Here is a 24,770-nt window from a genome sequence, read left to right on the forward strand (position 1 = left end):
GGAGAAGGGAGCAGTGTAGGTGAGTGATGGGATGAGAGGATGTTAGGGTGATGGGAGCAGTGTAGGTGAGTGATGGGATGAGGGAGATGTTAGGGTGATGGGAGCAGTGTAGGTGAGTGATGGGATGAGGGGGATGTTAGGGTGATGGGAGCAGTGTAGGTGAGTGATGGGATGAGGGGGATGTTAGGGTGATGGGAGCAGTGTAGGTGAGTGATGGGATGAGGGGGATGTTAGGGTGATGGGAGCAGTGTAGGTGAGTGATGGATGAGAGGATATTAGGGTGATGGGAGCAGTGTAGGTGAGTGATGGTATGAGGGGGTTGTTAGGGAGAAGGGAGCAGTGTAGGTGAGTGATGGGTTGAGAGGATGTTACGGTGATAGGAGCAGTGTAGGTGAGTGATGGGATGAGGGGGATGTTGGGGTGATAGGAGCAGTGTAGGTGAGTGATGGGATGAGGGGGATGGGAGCAGTGTAGGTGAGTGATGGGAAGAGGGAGATGTTAGGGAGATGGGAGCAGTGTAGGTGAGTGATGGGATGAGAGGATGTTAGGGTGATGGGAGCAGTGTAGGTGAGTGATGGGATGAGGGGGTTGTTAGGGAGATGGGAGCAGTGTAGGTGAGTGATGGGATGAGGGGGATGTTAGGGGGATGGGAGCAGTGTAGGTGAGTGATGGGATGAGGGGGATGTTAGGGGATGGGAGCAGTGTAAGTGAGAGTGATGGGATGAGGGGGATGTTAGGGTGATGGGAGCAGTGTAGGTGAGTGATAGGATGTGGGGGATGTTAGGGAGATGGGAGCAGTGTAGGTGAGTGATGGGATGAGGGGGATGGGAGCAGTGTAGGTAAGTGATGGGATGAGGGAGATGTTAGGGGGATGGGAGCAGTGTAGGTGAGTGATGGGATGAGGGAGCTGTTAGGGAGATGGGTGCAGTGTAGGTGAGTGATGGGATGAGGGGGATGTTAGGGTGATGGTAGCAGTGTAGGTGAGTGATGGGATGAGGGAGATGGGAGCAGTGTAGGTGAGAGTGATGGGATGAGGGGGATGTTAGGGTGATGGGAGCAGTGTAGGTGAGTGATGGGATGAGGGGGGTGGGAGCAGCGTAGGTGAGTGATGGGATGAGGGGGGTGTTAGGGTGATGGGAGCAATGTAGGTTAGTGATGGGATGAGGGTTATGGGAGCAGTGTTGGTGAGAAAAGGTGACGTGCAGACATGGAATAGGTTTGGGAATAAAGGTCTCTGTGTTCTAGTAAATGTAAAGAAAATGTATTTATTTTGAGAACATATTTTATTTAGATTTACTAGAACATTTTCAGAATTTGATTTTAACAAATGTATCGCGATTGAAATAGTTATCACGTTAAATTTCTTAATATCGTTATCAGCGTGAGAATGTTGATATCGCACAGCCCTAGGTGGAGCATGCTGGCAGAGTAGGGTTCTATCTTAGCTCTGAACGGGTAAAACATAACCCCAAAATAGACAAGGAAAAGTTCTCTTGCAGTTCTCTTGCTGACCACAGGAGGTCACAGTAGCTCTTAAAAAAATGCATTAAGTAGAAATAACCGTGTTAGGCTGCGCTTATAGTGACAGCGACATCGCGGTAAAACAAATGCATTTCCGCCATCGCGTGCGCTTATAGTAAGCGCGATGCGCCGGAGCGACGTTTTGGTCCCGATCGCCTGAAGTCATCTCTATTTGTTTTTTCCAGCGACCATAGCCTGACCATTGCCGGCACTATAAACGCAGCCTTCGTCCAGTCGCGATAGTGCAGAGTAAATCAGTACTTCAGAATTAGGTGATACCTTTTTTTATTTGTACTAACAATAGATATTATAGGTCAGCAATACTGATTCTCAAAATATTCCTTGTGTGGATCACAGATATAGAACCCAAGATAACAATCTAAGTAGATGTATGTATATCTTTATTTGTTTAGCACCATTAATGTACATAGCACTTAACAGCAGTAATATACGTGACATAATAATATAAAATAACAAATAACACATAATGTGAATAAGCGCTTCAGACCTTAAAGTTAGGAAAAGGAGTCCCTACCCCTAAGAGCTTACAATCTAATTGGTAAGTAGGAAGAACATAGAGACAGTAGGAGGGTGTTCTGTTAAGTGCGTCTGCAAGGGATCAAGGTTGATGTATGAGGTGTATAGGATCAGCCATGGAACTATCCATATGCTTCATTAAGGAGGTGGGTTTGTCTTAAAAGTGGATAGAGAGGGTGCTAGTTGGCTATTGAGGGGAAGGGCATCCCAGAGGTGTGGGGTAGTGAGTGAAAAAGGTTTTAGGCGGGAGAGGCTCTAGATATAAAAGGGGTAGGTGTATAGAGAGAATTGAGACGAGGCAGGAAGGAATGGCAGGGAGAGTAGTGAATAAACAGAAAGAGCAAATGCAATATTCTAAAGAAACTACTGTTCTCTAATATAAAGTGTAGGAAAGTGAAATATTCTCCTGTACAACTCCTCTTTAATTTTAACATCTCACTATTTACGATAGGGTAATAGCTTTGTAGATGTATGTGCAGGAATCTAGCTAAGCATTATGGAACATAAGTAAGCTCCTTAGATCCTCAAAGCAGGAACCTCATTGGTTATGGAATCAGTTTGCATCATCACTGCAATACAAATGTTATATTGTTAATGTGTATTTATCGCACCCATTGTACACTGATGTTGGTGCCGTATACATACATGACAATGATAAACTATAACCAGATAAGCAGCCATTCTATTCTCCGGGGCCACATGCCATACCAGATCTTTCTTGATGATCTATAACATGTGCAAACACAGGTGAATGCATCAAATTTATTTATTTATTTATAAAATATTTTACCAGGAAGTAATACATTGAGAGTTACCTCTCGTTTTCAAGTATGTCCTGGGCACAGAGTTAAGACAAATAATACATGCTTACAAATGGTTGCATAAATGAACAGGGTATACATTATATAAAAGACATTGCATGCACAGTTAAAGATAATAAATATTATGGGCGTATGAAACAGTTACAGACCAGATTAAAATGTGAGACAGCCTTAGATTTGAAAGAACTTAAACTGGTGGTGGATGTGAGAGTCTCTGGTAGGTTGTTCCAGTTTTGGGGTGCACGGTAAGAGAAGGAGGAACGTCCGGATACTTTGTTGAGCCTTGGGACCATGAACAGTCTTTTGGAGTCTGATCTAATGTGCACATGCATATGATAATTTGTTCGATCACCCAATAACTTGGGAAACATTTGAGAGCCTGAGATTTATAACTACCCAGAATCCCTCAGACCGGAGTGCTGAGTGCTTCCCTTGTTTTCTGTCTGTCCATCAGAACCTGACTGACCCAGAACTGGCTTTCTGACTTGTTTTTTGGTGACATTTGGAAAGAGTAATTGAAAAAAAAATTATTATTATTATTTTGTTGTTAATGCCAAATTGCTTTACTGTATATATGTCAGTTGTAAAGCAGCATTCCTTGCAGCACATTTTTTTGTTTAGTTTTATTATATATTAAATGCAGCATTTGATTACCTTAAACGAAAATGAATTACCTAAGCTGCCGATCGATCCATTCCCCTGTGATCAATCGGCAAATATACTGCTCCCAGGGTTCACCTAATGGCCGACACTGAATCAACCCTTCAGCCAGTGGATTGCCTCAAATACAATGTAACCTTATATCACTAAAGGTAACATTGTCTATTGTTACAGCTTTCCACTCAGCCACAGTCACCTGCTGGGAACACTGCAACAGATCTGTTGCCAATCTCTTGCACTGCTGGGGAGATGTGCCAGAGCCTGCTATAGCAACCGCAGGATGCTATAGGATCGATCACAGGACAACGGATCGATCGGAAGCTTCGGTAATTAGCTTCCATTAAGGGTACCCAAATGCGGCAAATATATTTTTTTAATGTGCTGCGAAGAATTCTGCTTTAAGGCAGCAATCCCGCCCATTTTGGATGTTGAAATTTGAGGGTTTCTCCAGAGCTGAACCCATATATTTTCAGCTCCAGGGAACCTTCTAGTGAATTTGCTAAATTAAAGCAGCAATACTACTGCTATTTTTTTTCCTTTTCTTTTTTTCTTATTTGTATATGTAAAGCATGGGACAATGTATAATTGTACATTCTTACCAAAGCTGGCAATCGTTTAGTGCTCCTGTTATAAATGTGTAAAAATCCTGATTGTGTGCCTAACATAACGGCTGTCTTTCAGTTTCAAATCAATCCTTCAGTCAGTGTAACTCAGCAGCTACAATGTATCCTCATATTACTAAAGTAATGTTATCTGTTGCTACAGTTTACGGCTCAAACGGCAACAAATTATCTTTAACAGGAAAGTGTTGCAAAGATCTTCCCTTGCTGGGGAGGTGGGCTAAAACCCTGCTGTAGAAATCAAAGAATGCTTTAAAACTCATTAAAAAGGGCATTAAGAGTTGAATACAAATGAAAAAAAAAGTCATTTATCTAATACTACAGAACTGATTTATTAAAAAAAGAAACGATATAACATTCCACGTTTTGCTACTTTAACATGTGCAGAAAAACACTGCTTCACTCAATACCAATAATATGCTTAGCTTAAAACGTAATGTTTAATTAGTGTATCAAGATAAAAAAAAAAGTGTAATAAACCCCAAATAAAATTGAAAAAATATATAGATGTGTTACCAGAGAAAGCTAAGTGTGACATTAGGAATTTTGGGTACCTAATGACATTTTCACCTATTCTCTTGCATACCACTGCACAGCCATAGCTCTCAATAATCTATTGCAGGGGGTACGCAAAATGGTGGGCGCGCAACATTTTCTAAGGGGGACGCCGAAACCGAGCCCCGCACTTACAGAGGCCCCGCAATTTCCCCCATAACATTTAAACTGATTGCTGGGGGAAGAGCGTGGGGCCTCTGTAATGGCCTCTTACCTTCTCTCTGGCTTCTCCTTCATCTTCTGATAGCGACAATATGTTGCCATGACTACATGGCATCAAATGACGCGGCGACACGTTGCCATGACAACATGACGTCGCTTGACGCCGCAGAGTTGAGGAGATACCGGAGAGTAGGTAAGAGGCAGCAGGGGCGTGACTTAAAAAGTTTGCGCTCCCCTGATCTTTTGGGGAATTTTGTTGGGGGGGGGGGCGCAGCGGTTGTAGCGGCCCCACGCTCTTAAGTAAAAGGCCCGGGGGTCCGCGCAAGGCCTCTGCAATCTCAACTTACCAGTTTTCTGTAGTCTTATGGACGTGTCGCCATGGCAACACAGCGTCAAATGATGCCGCGGGGTCATGTGACATACACATCGCCATGGTAACGGGTGGCAAATGACGCTGCAGGGTGACGTGAGGTCACATGACCCGCGGTGTAATTTTACGCCGGGTCACATAAGGGGGGGGAGGGGAGCACGAGCGCTGGGGCTGTCGCACAGGGGGGGCGCAGCTCCAAAACTTTGCGCACCCCTGATATACTGTAGAATGTTAAACGTGTTCTATGATGCCAATGAAGCTTGTTATGAATTCACAGTTGTCTTCTATCAAAATGTATATAGATCATTCTTTATACATGTCTGGCAACTGGACTCACTGCCTCCTGTGACTGTTTTTGCTAGTGTATAATGTAACAGAAATAGTTTAATGTAGCCAAAAGCTAGTTACACACTTTGGCAGCATTTACTTCCTAAATCTGGCGAGCATGCAGCAAGTTGAAATATTATTGTTCTCACGTGTAGTGTTATTCTTTATGGGAAAAAGAGGAAGGTAGGTAACTGTGTTTGATCTATCCCACCGATAGTACCTATTAACAACTGGAACATGTGCAGATGTTAGTAGTGAGGTGAACAGTAGTGAGGTACACAGCCTCATATAGATCCTTACTACATATATATGGCAGACTAGCTAAATAATCAATAAATTGCCATTTTTATGGAGAGCATTATGGGGGTACGATCATATACAGGCATACCCCGCATTAACGTACGCAATGGGACCGGAGCATGTATGTAAAGTGAAAATGTACTTAAAGTGAAGCACTTCCTTTTCCCCACTTATCGATGCATGTACTGTACTGCAATCGTCATATACTGCTGCGGCAGAGTTTATTCGAGCATTTGCCCGTTCTCTGCCGCAGCAGTAGCCTGGCGCGCGCCCGAGAGTGACGGGCGCGCGCCGAAGCAGCGGAAGAGCGCCCTCCGATCGGGGCGCTCTCCCTACCGCTGCCGGGTCCGCCGGGTCCCCCGGAACCCCCTGCCGCTGTCCCGCGATCGCGGGACACCAGGGCTCCCTCGGGGAGCCCCTGGACGCGCGTGCAGGGGGCGCACGCTCCCGATGACGCGTGACCGCGCGTCTATGACGCGCGGCACGCCGAGGGGCGGCCACTAGCAAGCCGGGAGATTTCCCGGCTTGCGGTACCGACCACACTCGGATAAAGTGTGTCGGTACTGTACGTGCATAACTGATGTAAATAACGCATTTGTAACAGGCTCTATAGTCTCCCTGCTTGTGCACAGCTTCAGTGCAGGTAGGGAGTTCAACTTTGCTGTTCAGGACGTGCTAACAGGCGCATGCGTGAGCTGCCGTTTGAAGGGGGAAGGGAAGTGCAAGGTGTTCGAGATCCCATGGAGAAACGCATCAGCTCCCCATGTCAGACAGTGGTGTAAATGACCTAATTGTGAGATTGGGGCAGGGGGAGAAGGAACATGAGAGGGCTAGTGCACCTTTAAACAAACACGTCCTCTCTCGACTGCCTCATGACATCATCAGCAGGCACCTGATCAACGCGCGTTTCGCGTTGGAACGCTTCTTCCACAGTATGCTGTAGGGAGGTGTTTTAAATAGCAGTCTTTTATTAGATTTCTGCTCCTTCCATTGCACCTTACCTTAGAGAACATAGGGAGAAGCAAGGTGTTTTCTTTTGGTGTATATTAACATATGCTGAATTAAAGTCAGCCTAGAAATGTGCAAATGTATCAACAAAACATTTTGTTTACACTTGAAACAAATGCTAAAGAATAAAGAATTATTACTGACAAACTGCATGGTGTTGGGGTCTGCTGATTATTAGTTTCCTGTGTGTCATACCCGAAGTGCCCTCACCATCTTCGGGCTTTAATCAAGGGTTCTCCAGGAATATTTTGGACAAAATAAGCCCTGCCCCTAACCATAAACCAGTGTTTCCCAACTCCAGTTTTCAGGGAACCCCAACTGGACAAGTCTTAAGGATATCCCTGCTCCAGCACAGGTGGGTCAATTAGCAGCTCAGTAATTTTGACTGAGCCACCTGTGCTGAAGCAGGGATATCCTTAAGACCTGACCTGTTGGTGTTCCCTGAACACTGCAACACTGAAGTGAATTGTTTACCTTCCATATATATATCAGTGTCATCATAAGCCCTTTTAATGACAGTATACTGTAGGTTAAAATGTCGTAGTTGCTGAATTTGTTTTAAATGTATACATTATTTTCAATAATGATTTTTCATGGGACTCTCTTTTTTGAGGTTGGTGGGGAGGCACCGTTAGGGCCTCCGTGCCTAACAGGAGGAATATTAGTAAAGAGATATTTAGTGTTGGGGAGCAGATTACTGTCATTTGGTTGGAGTATACATGTGTATTAAATCAGTATGAGATACATGACAATCAACTCATAATAATATGTTTCTACACCTATGTTACACATTAGTTTATTCTTATGTAGCTGTGATAGTTTAAACCCAGTCCCAAAGAGCCTACAATATATATATATTTATATATATATAGTCAGATAAGGCAGTTGGCACTCCAATAGGTGCTGGTAAGCCACAGGTGCACGTCCCATATAGAGAATGTAGTTATACGTTACCGTTCCAAGGATTGGTAAACAAGAGACAGCACTCAATGTTGAAAATCAAAGTGTATTAGTGAAAGCAAAAATACATCCAGAAACCCAACGTTTCGGTCCTACAGAATGGGACCTTCCTCAGGGGGATACCTATATATATATATATAATTCCCTCCTGCCTTTATACTGTCTGCGCAACCATTACAGATCACTTACAAGTATGACCATTTCTTTGTGACGTACAGTACTGCATGTTTATCTTATCTGAAAGGGACTTCATGTATATTTACTGGGAATGGGTACAAGCCGTACCTCACTGTGCTGGACGTGGTCACCGGGAAAGACCTTTCTTACTTAAAAATAACAATGTAAATTATTAGCCAACCAATGAATGAACGTTCCAACATAACCTTTAAAACTACAAACAGACGCGGGTGGCAGCTGATGAAAGCAGAGGGATGCGCTACCAGAGGTTACTGGTAGGGAACATTTTATTCTTTGTGAGGTCGCTGCTCTGCTCAGCAGGTTAAACACAGAGAGCGGGTTAACGCATCTGACAGGTATGTAAAGGGAAACAGGGACTCGCGGTGGTACAGACCAAGATTATAACCATTTCCTGCTTCACTGCTGAATGGCCCAGCGACGCATTGCTTGTCCAGGCAGTGAGGAAGATACAGGTCATTTACTGATACTAACCCTATGGGCAGCGGCGGATTTCCAAATTTGGCGCCCTTTGGCACTTGCCTTTGTCGGCCGCCTCCTTGGTGCCGCCCTCCTGCTTCTTTGGAATCCCGGTGTCAAGTGACGCCGTATGGTGGCGCGTTGCCATGGAAACGTGGTGTCATGGCATCAGTTGACGTCGCGTTGACATGGCAACGAGATGCCGCGTGACATCATGGTGGGGGCGTCCGCAGCGTTATTTGACACCGGGATTCCAAAGGAGCAGGAGGACGGCAGGAATGAGGCGGCCGACACAGGCAAGTACCTTCCCATTAGGTCCAATAGGCCCGAGAGCGCTGAAAAATTATATGGGGGCGGAAATTTTTGCCGCCCCCAAAATGTTGCCACCTTACGCCCGGGCCTACTGGGAAATCTGACCCTGCCTACGGGTAGAAAGAAACGCAGGATGGTTGTGGGGTACCACTTAAATATTTTCTTAGAAATGAGAAAGTCCCTTTATCTTTTTGCTACGTTGTAGAAATACATTGTACGTCATAGAAATGGATTGTTTGGCTTTTTAGCATATAACCCTGCAATGGGGATGTAAAGACAGGCGGCACCCTTCAAATGCAGCCCCCAAGTTATTAGAACAGCATATAAACACTACAGGGAAATTCATGATATAAAAGCTGTACTTCGGAAATGATTAGTATTGGGGTAGGAGGGCTAACTGGGAATGGATAAATGTTTATTGTACCACCTTTTCCCAACAAAAATGTATACTATATATATATATAGAGACATTTTTGAAGATGCAAGTGACTCCCAAATGCATGCACTATGCATGTATATATTTATGTATATCTATATTTATGTGTATATATGTGATATCAGTTGCTCCGATTTTCAACAAATGTGCCACATTTGCCGATTTGAGACCGTTGCAGAATAGTTGCCAGGGAAACGTTGGGTTACCCGACCGTTATGCATAGCCGCAGGCAGGCGCATAGACAGTGGGTCAATAAGACCTGAAGCTGCGAAACGCACCACGGTCAGACTGCTGACTTGAATGGGACTTTCTCAGACGATCGCAGTGCAATCTGCCACTTGCTTGTTGAAGATGCCCATACGACAATAACGATTAGGAAATCCATACTTCTCAGATGTGTTGATATATTTTGTTCTGTATATTTTATGGATCCGTCTGTACTGCAGTAAGTCTTTCAGAAGTCAAGAGATCTTTATCTATGAGTGCGATGTGTGGCACAAAGTAGATGAGAGCCTGTGTGGTTCACTGACATCTATCATTGTCCTTTTGAAATAGCACATCACAGTACGTCACACACAACCCTTCCATGCGTTAACCCCTCAAAGCAGCAATACAAAAAAATCCTATTTATTTTTGTAAAAGAAATCAGTTGTGTAGTATTAGTTAATAATTCATGCATTTTTTATTTCCCCCTCGCCACTCTTTATGCCCTTTTTAATATTTTTTTAATGTATTAAGCTTTCATTCAAAATCCGATGTGTTTTTTTAATACATCAGTTGTGTAGTATTAAATAATACTTACTGCATTTTGTGACCGTAACCATTTACAAAGGCACAGCACTTCTTGTTTTCAAATAGGCAATCATACAGTGAACCCGGGGAAGCAGGGTCTTTGCCGATCGATTACGGGAGAACGGATCGATCGGCAGCTTCGGTAATTACATTTCCGTAAAGCTCAGCCTTTGCTGCATCTATTTTTAAAAAAACAACCGTGTTCCCACTTTAAAGCACTTGTATCTTGGCTGCAAAACTGGGACAAAAATACTGCAACAAATCTATCAAAGAAGGAAATGTGATTGGTTTCGATTGGAATGTTTTGCCTTTATAGATTTGGGGGTCGGGAGACCCTGATAAATAAACCTCTTTTTTGTTCACAATTTTTTGTTGTTGTTGAAATGTAACAAGCTTTGCTATATAAGGAACTGGTTCTTTATCAAGGGTCCTGGTTAAAATAAAAAACACGGATGCAAAAACAGCACCAGGTTATTATTATTAATATTAATATTGTTATCATTTATTTATAATGCACCAACATATTCTATAGCGCAGTACAATAGGTTTGGAGGATGAAGAAAACAAAATAACAAACATAAACATAGATTGTTACAGTAGGTAAGGAGAATCCTGCCCCAAGGAGCTTGCAATCTATAAGGAAGGTTAAGAGGAAACATAAGGTACAGGGGGGTGAGAAGGTTGGTGTGTGTCGGATAGCTGCTTGTTAATTGCAGGAGTCAGTAGGATTGTGCGGAGGCAGGCAGGGGAAGCTGGGCCCCGGCTCCCCCCCAGCAGCGGGCCTCCCTCACAGACTGTCCCACGCCAAGCTTCCGATGCCGACGCACACCGGGCCTCTCTGACGTCGGCGCGCGCCGGAAGCAGGCTGGGCTCAGTTTCCAGGGCGCACCTGCATGAGAGAGAGGCCCGGCGCGCGGCACCATCAGAAGCTCGGCACAGTCAGTGAGGGAGGCCCGCAGCTGGGGGAGGGCCGGGGGCCCCGGTGGCAACTAGAGGACCGGCAGCCGGGTCCTACGCAGCCACAGGGCCCGGCCAGAGGCCCGAGACCATCCCCAAGGTAAGTCTGTATCTTATATATATTTCAGAGTGGTTTCTTTATATATATATATATATATATATATATATATATATATATATATGTGTGTAGCCCTTTTTGTGAACCGGCCGACCCACCCAATCTCACCTTGGCCCCTCGTGGTCTAACCGGTTCCTTTCCCCGCAACACACCTGCTCTAAGGGACTACTGGTAACTGCGTAACACCTGTGGCTCCAGGAGATCTGAGCCTCCGCTAGCTGGGAGCCTGGGGAAACCCTTACCATTACCTGGTGCAGCGCCTCCACTTACCCAGGATCCCCGTTATGAAAGATAGCCCTGGGTAAGAAATACAATAACACTCATAGATAAAATACTAACACTTTACTAACACGACATGTCACACATCACATAACATCACATAACATAACCAGATGCTCTATCCGCATCACCTCAGCCCAATGTCTGGTGTTCCCACCCAGTGTCCTGTGATCCCCCACACCCAATGTCCCGTACTCCTACGGAGGTCGTGGGTGACTGTGCAGTCACTAAATTAAGCTAGGGCCCAGTTGGTGCACTTATAATACTGAAGTACCTTCCGAGCACTCCGATGCTCGGGACCGCAACTTTCTTCTAAAAGGGTCAGACGTCCGTCTGATCCTATCCAGGTACTTCTCTCCGTGGACCCCAACGAGGGTCCCACCGCTTCCCGGGAACAGCAACCGTCTCTCGGTAACACCACCGTCGCACGGGAACAGCAACACCCGCTATCCCTAACTAACCCTAACAGGACAGGAACCCTAACCTAGGGCCTGTCCCTGATGAACCGCAACCTGGGATGGCTTGGGGAAAACTCCTAGGGCCTGTGGAACAATAACCTGCCCCCTCTCCCCTAGCTACCCAGTCCTATCTGTCTCTGCTAACTCTCTAGCTACTCGCTACTCCTAACACCTGCAGCAGACACACAGCTCACACAGTCAGCCTGCAGGTATTCACACACGCTGCACACACGGCGCCCAGCACATGCAGCAACACACACAGAACGATACACACCATTCACTGGAACCCGCAGCAAATCCACTGCTCGCACGCTGTGCCTATTTGCCAGTGCGCACAGCCCTATCCGCTGTGGCACTGCCAAACTGCACCTTCCGCACCTAAGGGTAACCTCCTTATCTAGGGCCGTCCCTCTTCAGTTACCCCCTGCCCTTACCGGGAATTGGGGCCTGCCTGGGGACCTAAGGAGAACCCTTACCTGGTGCAGGAGCCACTCGCTCCCTACACCCTTCCTACTCCTTCCTCTGCCTCTTCCTGACTGACTCTGCAAAGCCCGGGAAATGTATCTATATTCCCGGGCTGAGCTTCCTCCAGCCCTATTGGCCACACTCAGGCACCTGATGCCTGTCTCCCTAAGCCTCCTGGGAATTGTAGTTCCCAGGGGGCTGCCTAAACACTGGGGCCGCGTGCGCACTTGCCCTGCGCATGCGCGAACCACTAATGGCCGCCTCAACCTCTCTCTTCCCTGTCCTGCCCTCGCGCGATCTCTCTGGGGCCTTCCCTGCACTTTGTGCCTACTGCGCATGCGCGAGCTAACGCGCAATGGCGGCGCCCTCTGCTTAAGCCGCCGGGCCGGTGGCAACGCGATCGCGGCCTTAGCGACGGCCCGATCGCGTCCCCGGCAACCGGCCTGCACCGCAATACCTCGCGCTGCTCCCTGCACTGGCCCCCACCCTCGCGTTCTCCCGGCGGGTCCACCGCTGCTTCCGACGGCACCCGCGACCACCCGGTAAGCGCGGAGGGAGGTCAGGGAGTTTAAATTTACCTCGGGGCTACATTCTCCCCTTCGCAGAATCCCAACACCCTCGCTTGGGTAGCAACCATACAGTGGGTTATATAATGGAAAATGCATTGTAACCGGTACATCAAACACAAGCAATTCCCCATTTGTACCCAACATCCCCGCATGGATACCCGAGGCCAGCTGAGTCTCAGAGTGGAGTGCCCCTAACAGACTGGGTGAGGGTATCCCACCTTGACTCCTGTGAGTCTTTTGGAGCTCAAGACCTGTCCCTTGCACCAACCCACCTTCTCCCTCTCGCAGAAAAAAATGTACGGGGTCCTGGGCATTGACCCTTGCCGGATCCTCCGGTCTCGTCTCACGGGAGACAGGGAGGCTCAGTCTCTTGCCTCGGTCCACCACATGGCGAACATAGCGCTCCATCGCGCACCTGGGAGAGGCCGCAACTACCAGAGCGGTCTCAACACAGTCCTTGTCCGCTCCAGCAACCCCTTTAACGGTGACTTCTTCCGCGGACGGCACCACTTCTTCGGGTAGGCCCGGGTCTTGAGAAGGCCAAGCTTGGAGACTCCTCGTGCAGGAGTATGTGTCGCTCCGGTCCGCTACACCGGACACCTTCATGAGGTCGGATTCGTCCCATAATCCGCAGAGATCTTCTGGGGAAGACACCTCCACCAGGACGCGATGACGGGGTGAGCCCATCGCCCGGGTGACCCTACCTTTGGAGTCACCAGGCTCCATGATCACCGGGGAGCTCACACCCGACACCCCTGGGGCAGTCAACTTACCCCTATCGTTGTCGGCAGGTACTGATCCCAAGCCTGGGACCGCTGGTATCTCGGTGGTAGGCCGGACTGGCAGTTGCAGGGCACACGGGCCCACATCATGGTCTGCATCAGTGGAGGTGGTTGCCTCGGTGACCTCACTGGAGTGGTCCGCCGGCAGGCGCATCACCACGCTCGGTTGGTCGCTAGAATCACCACACATGGGCGGGGGTATAAACACCTTACCCTGGCCTTCCGGGATCTGTGGTTCTGGTCTCGGTGGTTCCGGCTCGGGAACCGGGTCTGGAACCGACATCTGGAGCTCCAACATCTGGAGCTCCGCCTTCAGCGGCTCCGCCTCAGCGTCTGGAAAGTCCATTTGGGCACACGGCCCCTCCACCACCTCCATCGCTGAAGTAGAAGCATTAGTAGCGGCTTCACCCACCTCGGTAGCACCATCAGGCGCCTCTTTCTCCGTAGGTTCCGCCATCAGAGGTTCCTGCTCTTCCATTTGAATGTCCCCTTTGAGAGGGTCTGCAACAGTGGTCTGGACACACGGGTCCCCGGAGGCCTCTGTAATTAAGACAAACTGAGGACAAGTATCATTTACTGTAGGAGGGAGGTCCGGCTCCTCCTCTTCTTCCTCGGCTGGTTCCGCCGCCTGGGGCAGGATAGGCTTTAGGAACCAGGCCCCGCAACACTCACATTGCGGCTCCCACGCCAGTGCCTCCCTCCGGGAACAGCCACATTTGAGGCCAAAACACTGGGTAAACGTTTCTCCGTCCACCTCAGTTGACCTGAAACCTAGTTGTAACTGAGATGGTTCGACTCCATCTTTAAGGGCTTCACTCAGGCAGGGGCACATTAGCATCGTGACCTCCATTCCTGGCAAATTCCAGGGCTCATACACATCAGGGTGTAACCCCTGGCAGTCTCTCTCATCCTCGGGGAGGGAACACTCCATTTCTGCAACAGAGTCCTCTGCCGCTGGCGGTTTGGGTTGCAGGAACTGCGCCGCACGGTCAGGACACTTAGGCCCTTGGGTCAGCTCCCCAACGGCACACTCACATTCATTCAGACGGCCGTGCAGGCATTCCTCCCCTTCTACCACGGTCATCGTGAGGGCAACTGGTGACTCAGATGCTCCGCCCATCCAGCCATCCATCACCTTCCAGTCCTTTAACACACACGGGCATACCACCATTGGCAAGACTAAATGGGGGCCCCGTCTGATCCTGTACAGCCAAGGGTGTTTTTCTCGGCATCCCTTGCTGTCCTTAGGGGGAACAGAAATTTCTGATTTCTGCTCAAGACACTCCCTCCCCCTGGTGGACTCTAGAGGAGGGGCAGCACAGTCTTTTGGGGAATGTTGCAAACTCGGTACTGAGTCACTCACAGTGTGGGTGCGGGGCTCGGGTTTTCCCGCCAGTCCTGGATAACTGTTGGCAACATTTTCCCGCGCGGCCGGGAACTTAGCACGTGGCTTTCTCCTCCTTGAGGGCTTCCCCATGGCGAAACAAAAATAGGACACAAATTAGAAAAAAAAAACATACAGGGCACCCCAGGTCTGATCTCTCAGCAGCGCCTCCAAATGTAGCCCTTTTTGTGAACCGGCCGACCCACCCAATCTCACCTTGGCCCCTCGTGGTCTAACCGGTTCCTTTCCCCACAACACACCTGCTCTAAGGGACTACTGGTAACTGCGTAACACCTGTGGCTCCAGGAGATCTGAGCCTCCGCTAGCTGGGAGCCTGGGGAAACCCTTACCATTACCTGGTGCAGCGACTCCACTTACCCAGGATCCCCGTTATGAAAGATAGCCCTGGGTAAGAAATACAATAACACTCATAGATAAAATACTAACACTTTACTAACACGACATGTCACACATCACATAACATAACATAACATAACCTGATGCTCTATCCGCATCACCTCAGCCCAATGTCTGGTGTTCCCACCCAGTGTCCTGTGATCCCCCACACCCAATGTCCCGTACTCCTACGGAGGTCGTGGGTGACTGCGCAGTCACTAAATTAAGCTAGGGCCCAGTTGGTGCACTTATAATACTGAAGTACCTTCCGAGCACTCCGATGCTCGGGACCGCAACTTTCTTCTAAAAGGGTCAGACGTCCGTCTGATCCTATCCAGGTACTTCTCTCCGTGGACCCCAACGAGGGTCCCACCGCTTCCCGGGAACAGCAACCGTCTCTCGGTAACACCACCGTCGCACGGGAACAGCAACACCCGCTATCCCTAACTAACCCTAACAGGACAGGAACCCTAACCTAGGGCCTGTCCCTGATGAACCGCAACCTGGGATGGCTTGGGGAAAACTCCTAGGGCATGTGGAACAATAACCTGCCCCCTCTCCCCTAGCTACCCAGTCCTATCTGTCTCTGCTAACTCTCTAGCTACTCGCTACTCCTAACACCTGCAGCAGACACACAGCTCACACTGTCAGCCTGCAGGTATTCACACACGCTGCACACACGGCGCCCAGCACATGCAGCAACACACACAGAACGATACACACCATTCACTGGAACCCGCAGCAAATCCACTGCTCGCACGCTGTGCCTATTTGCCAGTGCGCACAGCCCTATCCGCTGTGGCACTGCCAAACTGCACCTTCCGCACCTAAGGGTAACCTCCTTATCTAGGGCCGTCCCTCTTCAGTTACCCCCTGCCCTTACCGGGAATTGGGGCCTGCCTGGGGACCTAAGGAGAACCCTTACCTGGTGCAGGAGCCACTCGCTCCCTACACCCTTCCTACTCCTTCCTCTGCCTCTTCCTGACTGACTCTGCAAAGCCCGGGAAATGTATCTATATTCCCGGGCTGAGCTTCCTCCAGCCCTATTGGCCACACTCAGGCACCTGATGCCTGTCTCCCTAAGCCTCCTGGGAATTGTAGTTCCCAGGGGGCTGCCTAAACACTGGGGCCGCGTGCGCACTTGCCCTGCGCATGCGCGAACCCCTAATGGCCGCCTCAACCTCTCTCTTCCCTGTCCTGCCCTCGCGCGATCTCTCTGGGGCCTTCCCTGCACTTTGTGCCTACTGCGCATGCGCGAGCTAACGCGCAATGGCGGCGCCCTCTGCTTAAGCCGCCGGGCCGGTGGCAACGCGATCGCGGCCTTAGCGACGGCCCGATCGCGTCCCCGGCAACCGCGCTGCTCCCTGCACTGGCCCCCACCCTCGCGTTCTCCCGGCGGGTCCACCGCTGCCTCCGACGGCACCCGCGACCACCCGGTAAGCGCGGAGGGAGGTCAGGGAGTTTAAATTTACCTCGGGGCTACATATGTATTGGGGGTGTGTGGGTATATGTATTTAGGAGGTGTTTTTGTATGTGTTTGGGGGGTGGTTATGTATTTAAAAAAAATATTATGTATTTGTTTTTTGTTTTTTGTTAATATGTATTTGGTCAGGGGGGTTATATGTATTTGAGGGGTGGGGGTTATTTTTATATGTATTTGCGGGTGGGGGGATTTGTATGCATTTGTGGGGTGGGGGAGGTTTGTATGTATTGTGTGAGGGGGGAGGAAATGAGTGAGGATTCGGGTAACTGACGGAGTGGGGAGAGTGAGTGGATTGAGGGGGTGAGGGAGTGAGGAAAACAGTGAGTAAGGCTGAGTCCATGGTGCCTCAGCCCGTGCGGGGCGTGTCGGGGGGCGGGCCAGTGACGTCACGGAGCTGGTTCGCCCTCATTGGGCGAACCGCTCACGTGACTGGCCCTGCGCTCCCATGAGCGCGAAAATGTAAAATTTTCATAAGACTTACGCTTCCGCACGCTTGCGTAAGCGAGCCCCTGCTAAAGCTGCTCTCATTGCAGCTGCAGGGGCTCACTGCCGAGCAGCAGCGCGCCTCAACAGAGTGAGACAGAGGGGAGAGAAATACATGCGGCGGGAGGGATTAAGGGCCTCATGCAGAGAGCATCGTTATTTCAAAATTCGCCATTTTTTGTACAATTTCGCGCAGAAAACTGCAGAAAATGGCGAGTTACGAAAAACGCGCCAATTTTTTTTTTCTATTTCTAAAACTCGCCTCGCGGCTGGCGAGAACCTCCATCTCGCCATTTTTAAAACTCTCCGAATGCAGAGAGGTACGAACGGCATGTAGCGGCTGTTCGCGCCAGGAAAATAGCGCGATTTTCTCATTTTTGCCGCGCCAGGAAAAGTTGGCAATAAGATGGCGCTCGCCGCCTATAGCAAAGGGGACAAAAAATGCGCGATTTTTTCTTTACACATTTCTGAAGCGCGCATCTTTCCCATTTAAACTCGCCACACGCATCCATGTTAACAATAGCAGAATTCGAACTTTTCTGCATATGGAGAATAAAACTCTCCAAAAAAGCTACTTTTTATGAAATTCGCCAATTTGAAAATTCGATGCTCTCTGCATGAGGCCCTAAGTGAGAGTGGAGTAATTGATGGAGAGCGGGGAGAGTGAGAGGAGAGAGGGTGTGAGTGAGATGGAGGGGAGAGAAATACATGGTTAGAGGGAGGGAAATAGAGGGGGTTCGTGAAGTGTGAAATTGGGGGTGCTCGCAAAACCGCCGACACGGGGGAGGGGCTGAGGGGAGAGGGCCTTAACTCTAGTCCTGGGCCCCGGGATATCTGTCTGCGGCTCTCTGCGGAGGTAGAGCTTTGAGAGCAGAGTAATGTGTGAGGATGGAAATACATCAGTGCACGTCTGAAATATTCATCGATTAATACAAATGCAATTGGATTTTGTATTTGATAAACCTGTTTTCCGTGTGTATAATGTCTCAGTGTTACAGCTGGTAGATTTTGATAAATAGGCCCCACGGTGTCATTCAATTTGTGTATTCCCAGCATGTCACTAGGTGGGACTGGCACTCCATTGCTGAGTGCTTATAATCATGGTACATTGCACTTTGGATCCAGAAACGAGGGAGTCTCGTCACTGCTACCACAGAACTGATGCATACAGTGACCAAGGCAAAACCGGGATATTTCTTGGATTGTAATCTCTCCGGGGCAGGGATTTCCTGCCTTATTGTCTGATCTTGTTTATTACTCTTATTATATTATAATTCCCTCTACAGCATTATCTCTGTAAAGCGCTAAGTACTGCTGTGACTGCTATATAAAGATATGCATACATGCATACTTCGGGGCAGAAAATTAACCAGATGTATCAAATAAAAAACTCCTATTGATTTCAGCGGATCTTGTTCCTTTTGCTAAATCTGGTAAAAAAAAAACATTTACCAATGAAATGTACAAGTTGCACCAAGGAAACATTCAGAGATTACCATTTTAGGGGAGGATCACAGTCTCCTGGCTGCACTATTTTTTATCAAATCCCCCATTGTTTTAGATAGGATTTTGGAAAATGTGGAGCAGTTTGCTGAAATGTTGCCTAGTTTTACAACCAGGAAACAGATAAATAAACCCATGGCTCCTAAATACTAAAGGGTCTTTATATAACAAATGTTTTTTTGAGATACTTTATACTATATATGCAGGAAATTAGTAGAAAAAAAACTGTGTGGTAGCCCCCCCTAATTGTTTGTCACCTGGGTTAGGGATGGTCGATTTTTCCGCCTTAATCCGCAGCAGACTCAGATTAGCCAGTTCCTTTGAGCCACGGGTTTTTCCGTGGATTAGTATTAACACCTGGACAATATCCAGTTAAACAAAACTATACTAGGTTTATGAAACCATAAATTCCCAGTACACACAGCACGTGGATTTGTTTGCTTTGGCAGCAGAAATGGGTTAGAATTTTGTAGCTTCCTTTCGGTCCTGCGTGCCTAGGAAAAAAGTTACAGGGGACAATCATGATGTTTATATTAACATTGAATGTGTCCATTTCCTCAGCTCCGACTCCATTTATCTCTGACTCTAACATAAAAATGATCTTTATAATTAACAGATCTGCATGGAATAAAAGAAACACAGTTAACAGTATTCGTAACCTCGGCACACGCGTGTTATGCAAAAAGGTAAAAAAAAGAAATGATGATCATACTTTTAATTTTCCACGTGCTATTTAACCGTCTCCCTGGAACTATTGGGTAAAATAGATAGAGGAGGTGTTACAGGCCAGGGGGCTGATGTAGTGTGGGTCCTCCTCTATCTTTCACATAAAGCTGCATTTGCACTATGTTCTGCATTTCTCTTTCCTTGTTATATACGGCCCTCTGAATTACACAGCAACATACCTCTCAGAACCATTTGAAGACATCACTTGGTGATAAGACACTTGTTTCTATATCACGTGATACACGTATACATATCATGTGAGTTGAAAATCTACAGGCTTAATCAACACTTTATTATAATTTTGTAGCTGTATTGCACTATGTTTATTTTTACATGTACCATGAGCTAAATTTGCGCTTTGATTTTGCTGCTGGTGGTCTTATGAGGCTGGCGTCACCAATGTATAGTGTTTTCGGGGGCCGTAGGGCCGGGCTTCCCTAAACGTCGTCATTAGAGGGCCTGGTAGTCTTCCTTATCTCCAGGAGCTTCTGTAGCCTACATTTTAGTGTGGAAATTAATTTTCAACTATACTTTTGTTGGTCTCGCAGTGTTTTAACTTCTTTTAACCATAGACAGAAGGTATTATACAATAACAATAACATATTATACTTATCGCATTGCTATTAACGTTCAGGTGGGTTTTTGCGCAGGAAATGTCCATAGTCTCTCCTCGAGTGTTCTGTTCAATCTATTTCTGTATCTCGATATTAGTTGCATCGTCGTTTGGGGTTGAAAAAAAAAGACATACGTCCACCAAGTACAACGTCTGCTAAATTTAGACGACAGGTACTTTATCTTATATTTGCACTTGCAGAATATTGCCACAGGACTTGCTGTATATTGCCCCAGGACTTGCTGTAGGGTTCTGATCAAGTTGCAGCATCGTGACATGACGATCCTCTAGTGGAGCAGGAGCTCGCTATTTGTTGCCATGTTGGTTGAACGGAGGTTTCTGGGGGCACTTCCCTCTGTGCTGATACTTTGGCGAGCAACGTTGTAGGCCTAGGTCCTTCAGGATAGCGCTTCCCTCCTCTGTAGTTCTGGTTCTGCGAAATGGTCCTTTGTGGGATACTGTAAGTCTGAAGGGGAAACCCCATTTGTATTTAATGTTTCCTCTTAACTTTTTTATTTATGGGCCTCATCTCCCTACGTCTTGGCAGGGTGATTGGTGATAGATCTTGCTACATCTGTAGGGGCGGAATTGGACGTCTTCTAGAGCTTCAGCTGCTTCATCTCTCCGTTTAAAAAAAAAAACTCTGTGACATCGGGGATTACCACTGATTTTCGGGGTTTCGAGGGTGCCTGTGCTGGTGGGTTTTTGTTTGTTTTCCCGTCTTTTTTTTGTGTTTTTTTTTTAACTTTAGTTCCCTGGGATGAGCAGAGCGGATCTAGCCTGCGTCTTCCCTCATTCACTCCGTGCAATGTACTTTTAACCCCGGCCCTTTGTATACGAATAGTATCCGCTTCCTCAGAACAGAATGAATGGATAAATGCAATGACATTAGTGTTTTATTCATTCCAATGAGAGCTGAAAGCAAAAGCGGATCAATGTAATGGTAATTTAGAGTTCTTCACTAGTGTTTTCTCGCCAAAAATGTTTGAAGCCACAGTACTTTTTTTTTATTGCCTTTACTCCATCTGTTTTGCACAAAGACTGTTTGGCCGGGATTTAGTAAGCCCGACATCACTGTCATGGATGGCAGTTAACACGGGAGAGTGGTATGCCACATTGTGGCTTTTACTTATCCCATTCAAATACTTTCTGGGCAAGCTACCCATCTATCTGAACAAGCTCCTCACCCCTACCACACGCAGCACTTATCTGAGATCTGATTCCAAAAGACTGTTCATTGTCCCACGGTACAGCAAAGTATCTGACCGCTCCTCCTTTTCTTACCGTGCACCCCAAAACTGGAACAATCTACCGGAGACTCTCACAGCCACCACCAGTCTAAATTCTTTCAAAACTAAAGCTGTCTCACATTTTAATCTGGTCTGTAACTGCTACATACGTCTATAATATATATTATCTGTAACTGCTACATACGTCTATAATATATATTATCTGTAACTGTGCATGCAATGACTTGTATATAATGTATACCCTGTTCACTTATGTAACTGTATTTGTAACCGTGTATTATTTGTCATCTTAACTCTATGCCCAGGACATACTTGAAAACGAGAGGTAACTCTCAATGTATTAATTCCTGGTAAAACAATTTATTAATAAATAAATTCCAAAATGCGGGGAAACCGTTTCAGGCGAGGAGAATCCTGCTTGTGCAGCCAACACAACATAGACAAACAATTCCTCCAAAATACAGTTCTCCTCTAGGACAGAGATAACAAGGAGAGCTCTACTCACAAGGTCATAGTGCAATTCTCCATTTAATATGACATCCAAGGACAGTGGAAAGACAATGTATCAGGTCCCATGTGGACCTTTCATTCTTGATGGGACCTGACACGTTGTCTTTCCGCTGTCTTTGGATGTCATATTAAATGGAGATTTGCGTTATGAACTTGTGCGTAGAGCTCTACTTTGCACCTCTGTCTGAGAAGGTGACCGGCACTTTGGAGGAATTGTTTTACTAATCCCAGCCACTAACCTCTATTCAGTATGTTGTGGAACTGCTCTCCTGTGCGGGGGGGAGGGGGGTGGAGAGCTTAGCTCCATTCAGCTGAATGGGGCTCAAATCTTCTGCAGCCCAAGGAAGATGGCATTGCAGCACTTTGCCTAAGTGTCTTTGTATCTACAAGCAACTTGTCTCCACGGTTTTCTTTTCTTAGTTTGCAAATTAATAACAAGTGCTATTTATTTTAATAGTTAAAAATTAAGCATAACATGTATCTGATAAGAATGAATTTGACAAGCCCAGAAGAAGATATAAATGCAACTAATAGAGAAGCCAAAGCTTCACCTTAAGGGTGTTACAGTCGCATACGTTGCTGTGTACTGTCCAGGAGACAGACCCGCTAGGCAGAGGTGGAGAGTAGAGACCGAACCACACGTGGGATCCAAATCCCGAAGAGCAGAATAGTGAGGTCCGGGTCCGAGGTCAGGGCAGGAGAAGGCAGGATAATCGTGGTCATTGTTCCGGGGTCAGGTCTGGAGAAGGCAGAATCTTCAAGGCAAGGTAGAATGGCAACCATGCAGGCAGTACTTACAAATTAGTAGATGAATGCTGCACTCCCCAATAAAGAAAAATAGTAATAAATACCGGTGCTCCTGGTTCAGGAATCTCTGGGTGGTATTCCAATGTAATATAGGAAGGAAGAGCAAGTTAGCAGAAATCCGTAGTGCCCAGGCTCTTCCTTCCTATCAACCTTGCAGGCAGGACATGGCTTCACCAGGAGTACAGGAAAATAACATTGCACAGGCAAGGAAGAGAGAGAGAGAATGAAGCCTTCTTATAAAGGGAGCAGGCAGGTGCAGGCAATAGATCCAGAATGAGGCTGACTTCCGGCCTCGGCGGCCATGTTGGTAGAGGCAGACGTCCTGCGTCGACGGCCATGTTGGGAGATCTTTATAATGGGCGATTGAGTAAGCCAGTTACAATGATAGATGTAGCAGGGTTATTGCCCCGCCTGGCACGTTATGATGGGATATTGTGACATTATGCCTGATCACTTCTGCTAAATTCTATTGAACATTTGTGTTATACTGCACTATTCTGCTTTACCAGTGGGTAAAATAAAGCCGTCTACACCTGTATAAGTTATATGCAACATGTTGATTTTCACAGGGTTGTTGCAAATTGTTCAGCCAAAAAAGCAACAAATCTTTAAATGATTTCCATGACTCATCCAGTGGAGGAGAATGTAAACACTCCCACCTTCTAGTAATCCCTTACTCCCATTTTATTATGTAATTGAATCCCATGTGTCACGTACGGCACATCTGTGAGCATGTGGCCTGTATATGGGACAACGGTTAATACACAGCTCGCAAGCTGACCCACTTTTCACCTTCCGCAAAGGTCCCTCAAATGAATAATATCTCCCCTTGATCCGTCCAAATATACCATCTGTCACGAACAGCACACGTGTGAGCACGTGACTAAGATATGCAACCAGGGTTAATACACACGGCTTCTCGAGCCAACTCACCTTTCTCCTGCGCAAGATACTTTCAATGAGTTAATATTTACCCCTTACCCCGATTGCAATCATACCTGCTGCCACCACCCAAGCCAAGAAATATGCAGACAAAAATATGCCAGGGTCTAATGTCCCTGTTTATTAAAGAAAAACAATGCAATTAACACACAAAAATCTGTTGTACCAAATGTGTAAGTAAATGTATTTTACTCTATATGAAGCATGCAAACCGCTCATTCAGAGCCCAAGGCATCACTTATTAAAGTTTTGTATATATATAGGGAGATAAAATGTCTTGCCCAAGGTCACAAGGAGCCGACACCGGGAATCGAACCAAGTTCCCCTGCTTCAAGCTCAGTGCCAGTCAGTGTCACTCTATAAGCAGAGATAATGGTTGTCCCATAGAGATAAGTAAATGAACGATACCGTGTAGATTCCATGAAATCAGGAGACAGCACTCAATCTTGCAGTAGAAATAGTATATTAGAAACAAGGCACAGAAATTCCGAATTTCTGTGCCTTGTTTCTAATATACTATTTCTACTGCAAGATTGAGTGCTGTCTCCTGATTTTGTGGGACCTACACGTATCGTGTGTATATATATATGTGTATGTGTGTGTGTGTGGCTCATTGAGTAAAAACACTGTGAGTAAAGAAACTGTTTTGCATTTATTGTAACTATATGTTCTTGTAATAATCTTTTTCTGTAATCTAAGCACTGTATTTTTATATACTGTATATACATACATACAGTGCTTAGATTACAGAAAAAGATTATTAGAAGAACATACAGTTACAATAAATGCAGAACCGTTTCTTACAATAAAAGGATAAAACATAAGTAGAAATTCCTAAAGTATTACTACATGTCATAGGTTTTTCCCAGGGAGGTCACTGGCATAGGAAAGATGAAAAATCATATGTTTGATCCCAAAACAAACATGTTGTTGAATTCTAATTCATAATCAAACAATAGAACTTTATATTCTAACTCCCCTTCATTGAGATCCACATAAACCCTCCCCTG

The 24,770-nt window shown here is 46.8% G+C and overlaps 1 protein-coding gene across 5 annotated transcripts in view; it reads left to right on the top strand.

Annotated features, from left to right (window-relative positions):
* PRKAG2 (protein kinase AMP-activated non-catalytic subunit gamma 2) overlaps nucleotides 1-24,770 on the top strand; it is a 354,869-nt gene that overhangs the window by 179,784 nt on the left and 150,315 nt on the right. The window contains exons 1-3 of one of the 5 annotated variants that reach the window (XM_075587897.1): nucleotides 8,314-8,374; nucleotides 10,102-10,177; nucleotides 19,529-19,598. The exons of 2 other annotated variants lie outside the window; for them this stretch is intronic. In XM_075587897.1, coding sequence (XP_075444012.1) covers nucleotides 19,589-19,598 — 10 coding nt within the window. In that variant the 5' untranslated portion in view covers nucleotides 8,314-8,374; nucleotides 10,102-10,177; nucleotides 19,529-19,588. Of the gene's footprint in view, nucleotides 1-8,303; nucleotides 8,375-8,430; nucleotides 8,492-10,101; nucleotides 10,178-19,528; nucleotides 19,599-24,770 lie in introns of those variants that run through there. 2 more of the 5 variants (XM_075587896.1, XM_075587894.1) reach the window with 2 other exon arrangements.

Source organism: Ascaphus truei, chromosome 2 (assembly GCF_040206685.1).
Source record: "Ascaphus truei isolate aAscTru1 chromosome 2, aAscTru1.hap1, whole genome shotgun sequence".
Taxonomy (NCBI): domain Eukaryota; kingdom Metazoa; phylum Chordata; class Amphibia; order Anura; family Ascaphidae; genus Ascaphus; species Ascaphus truei.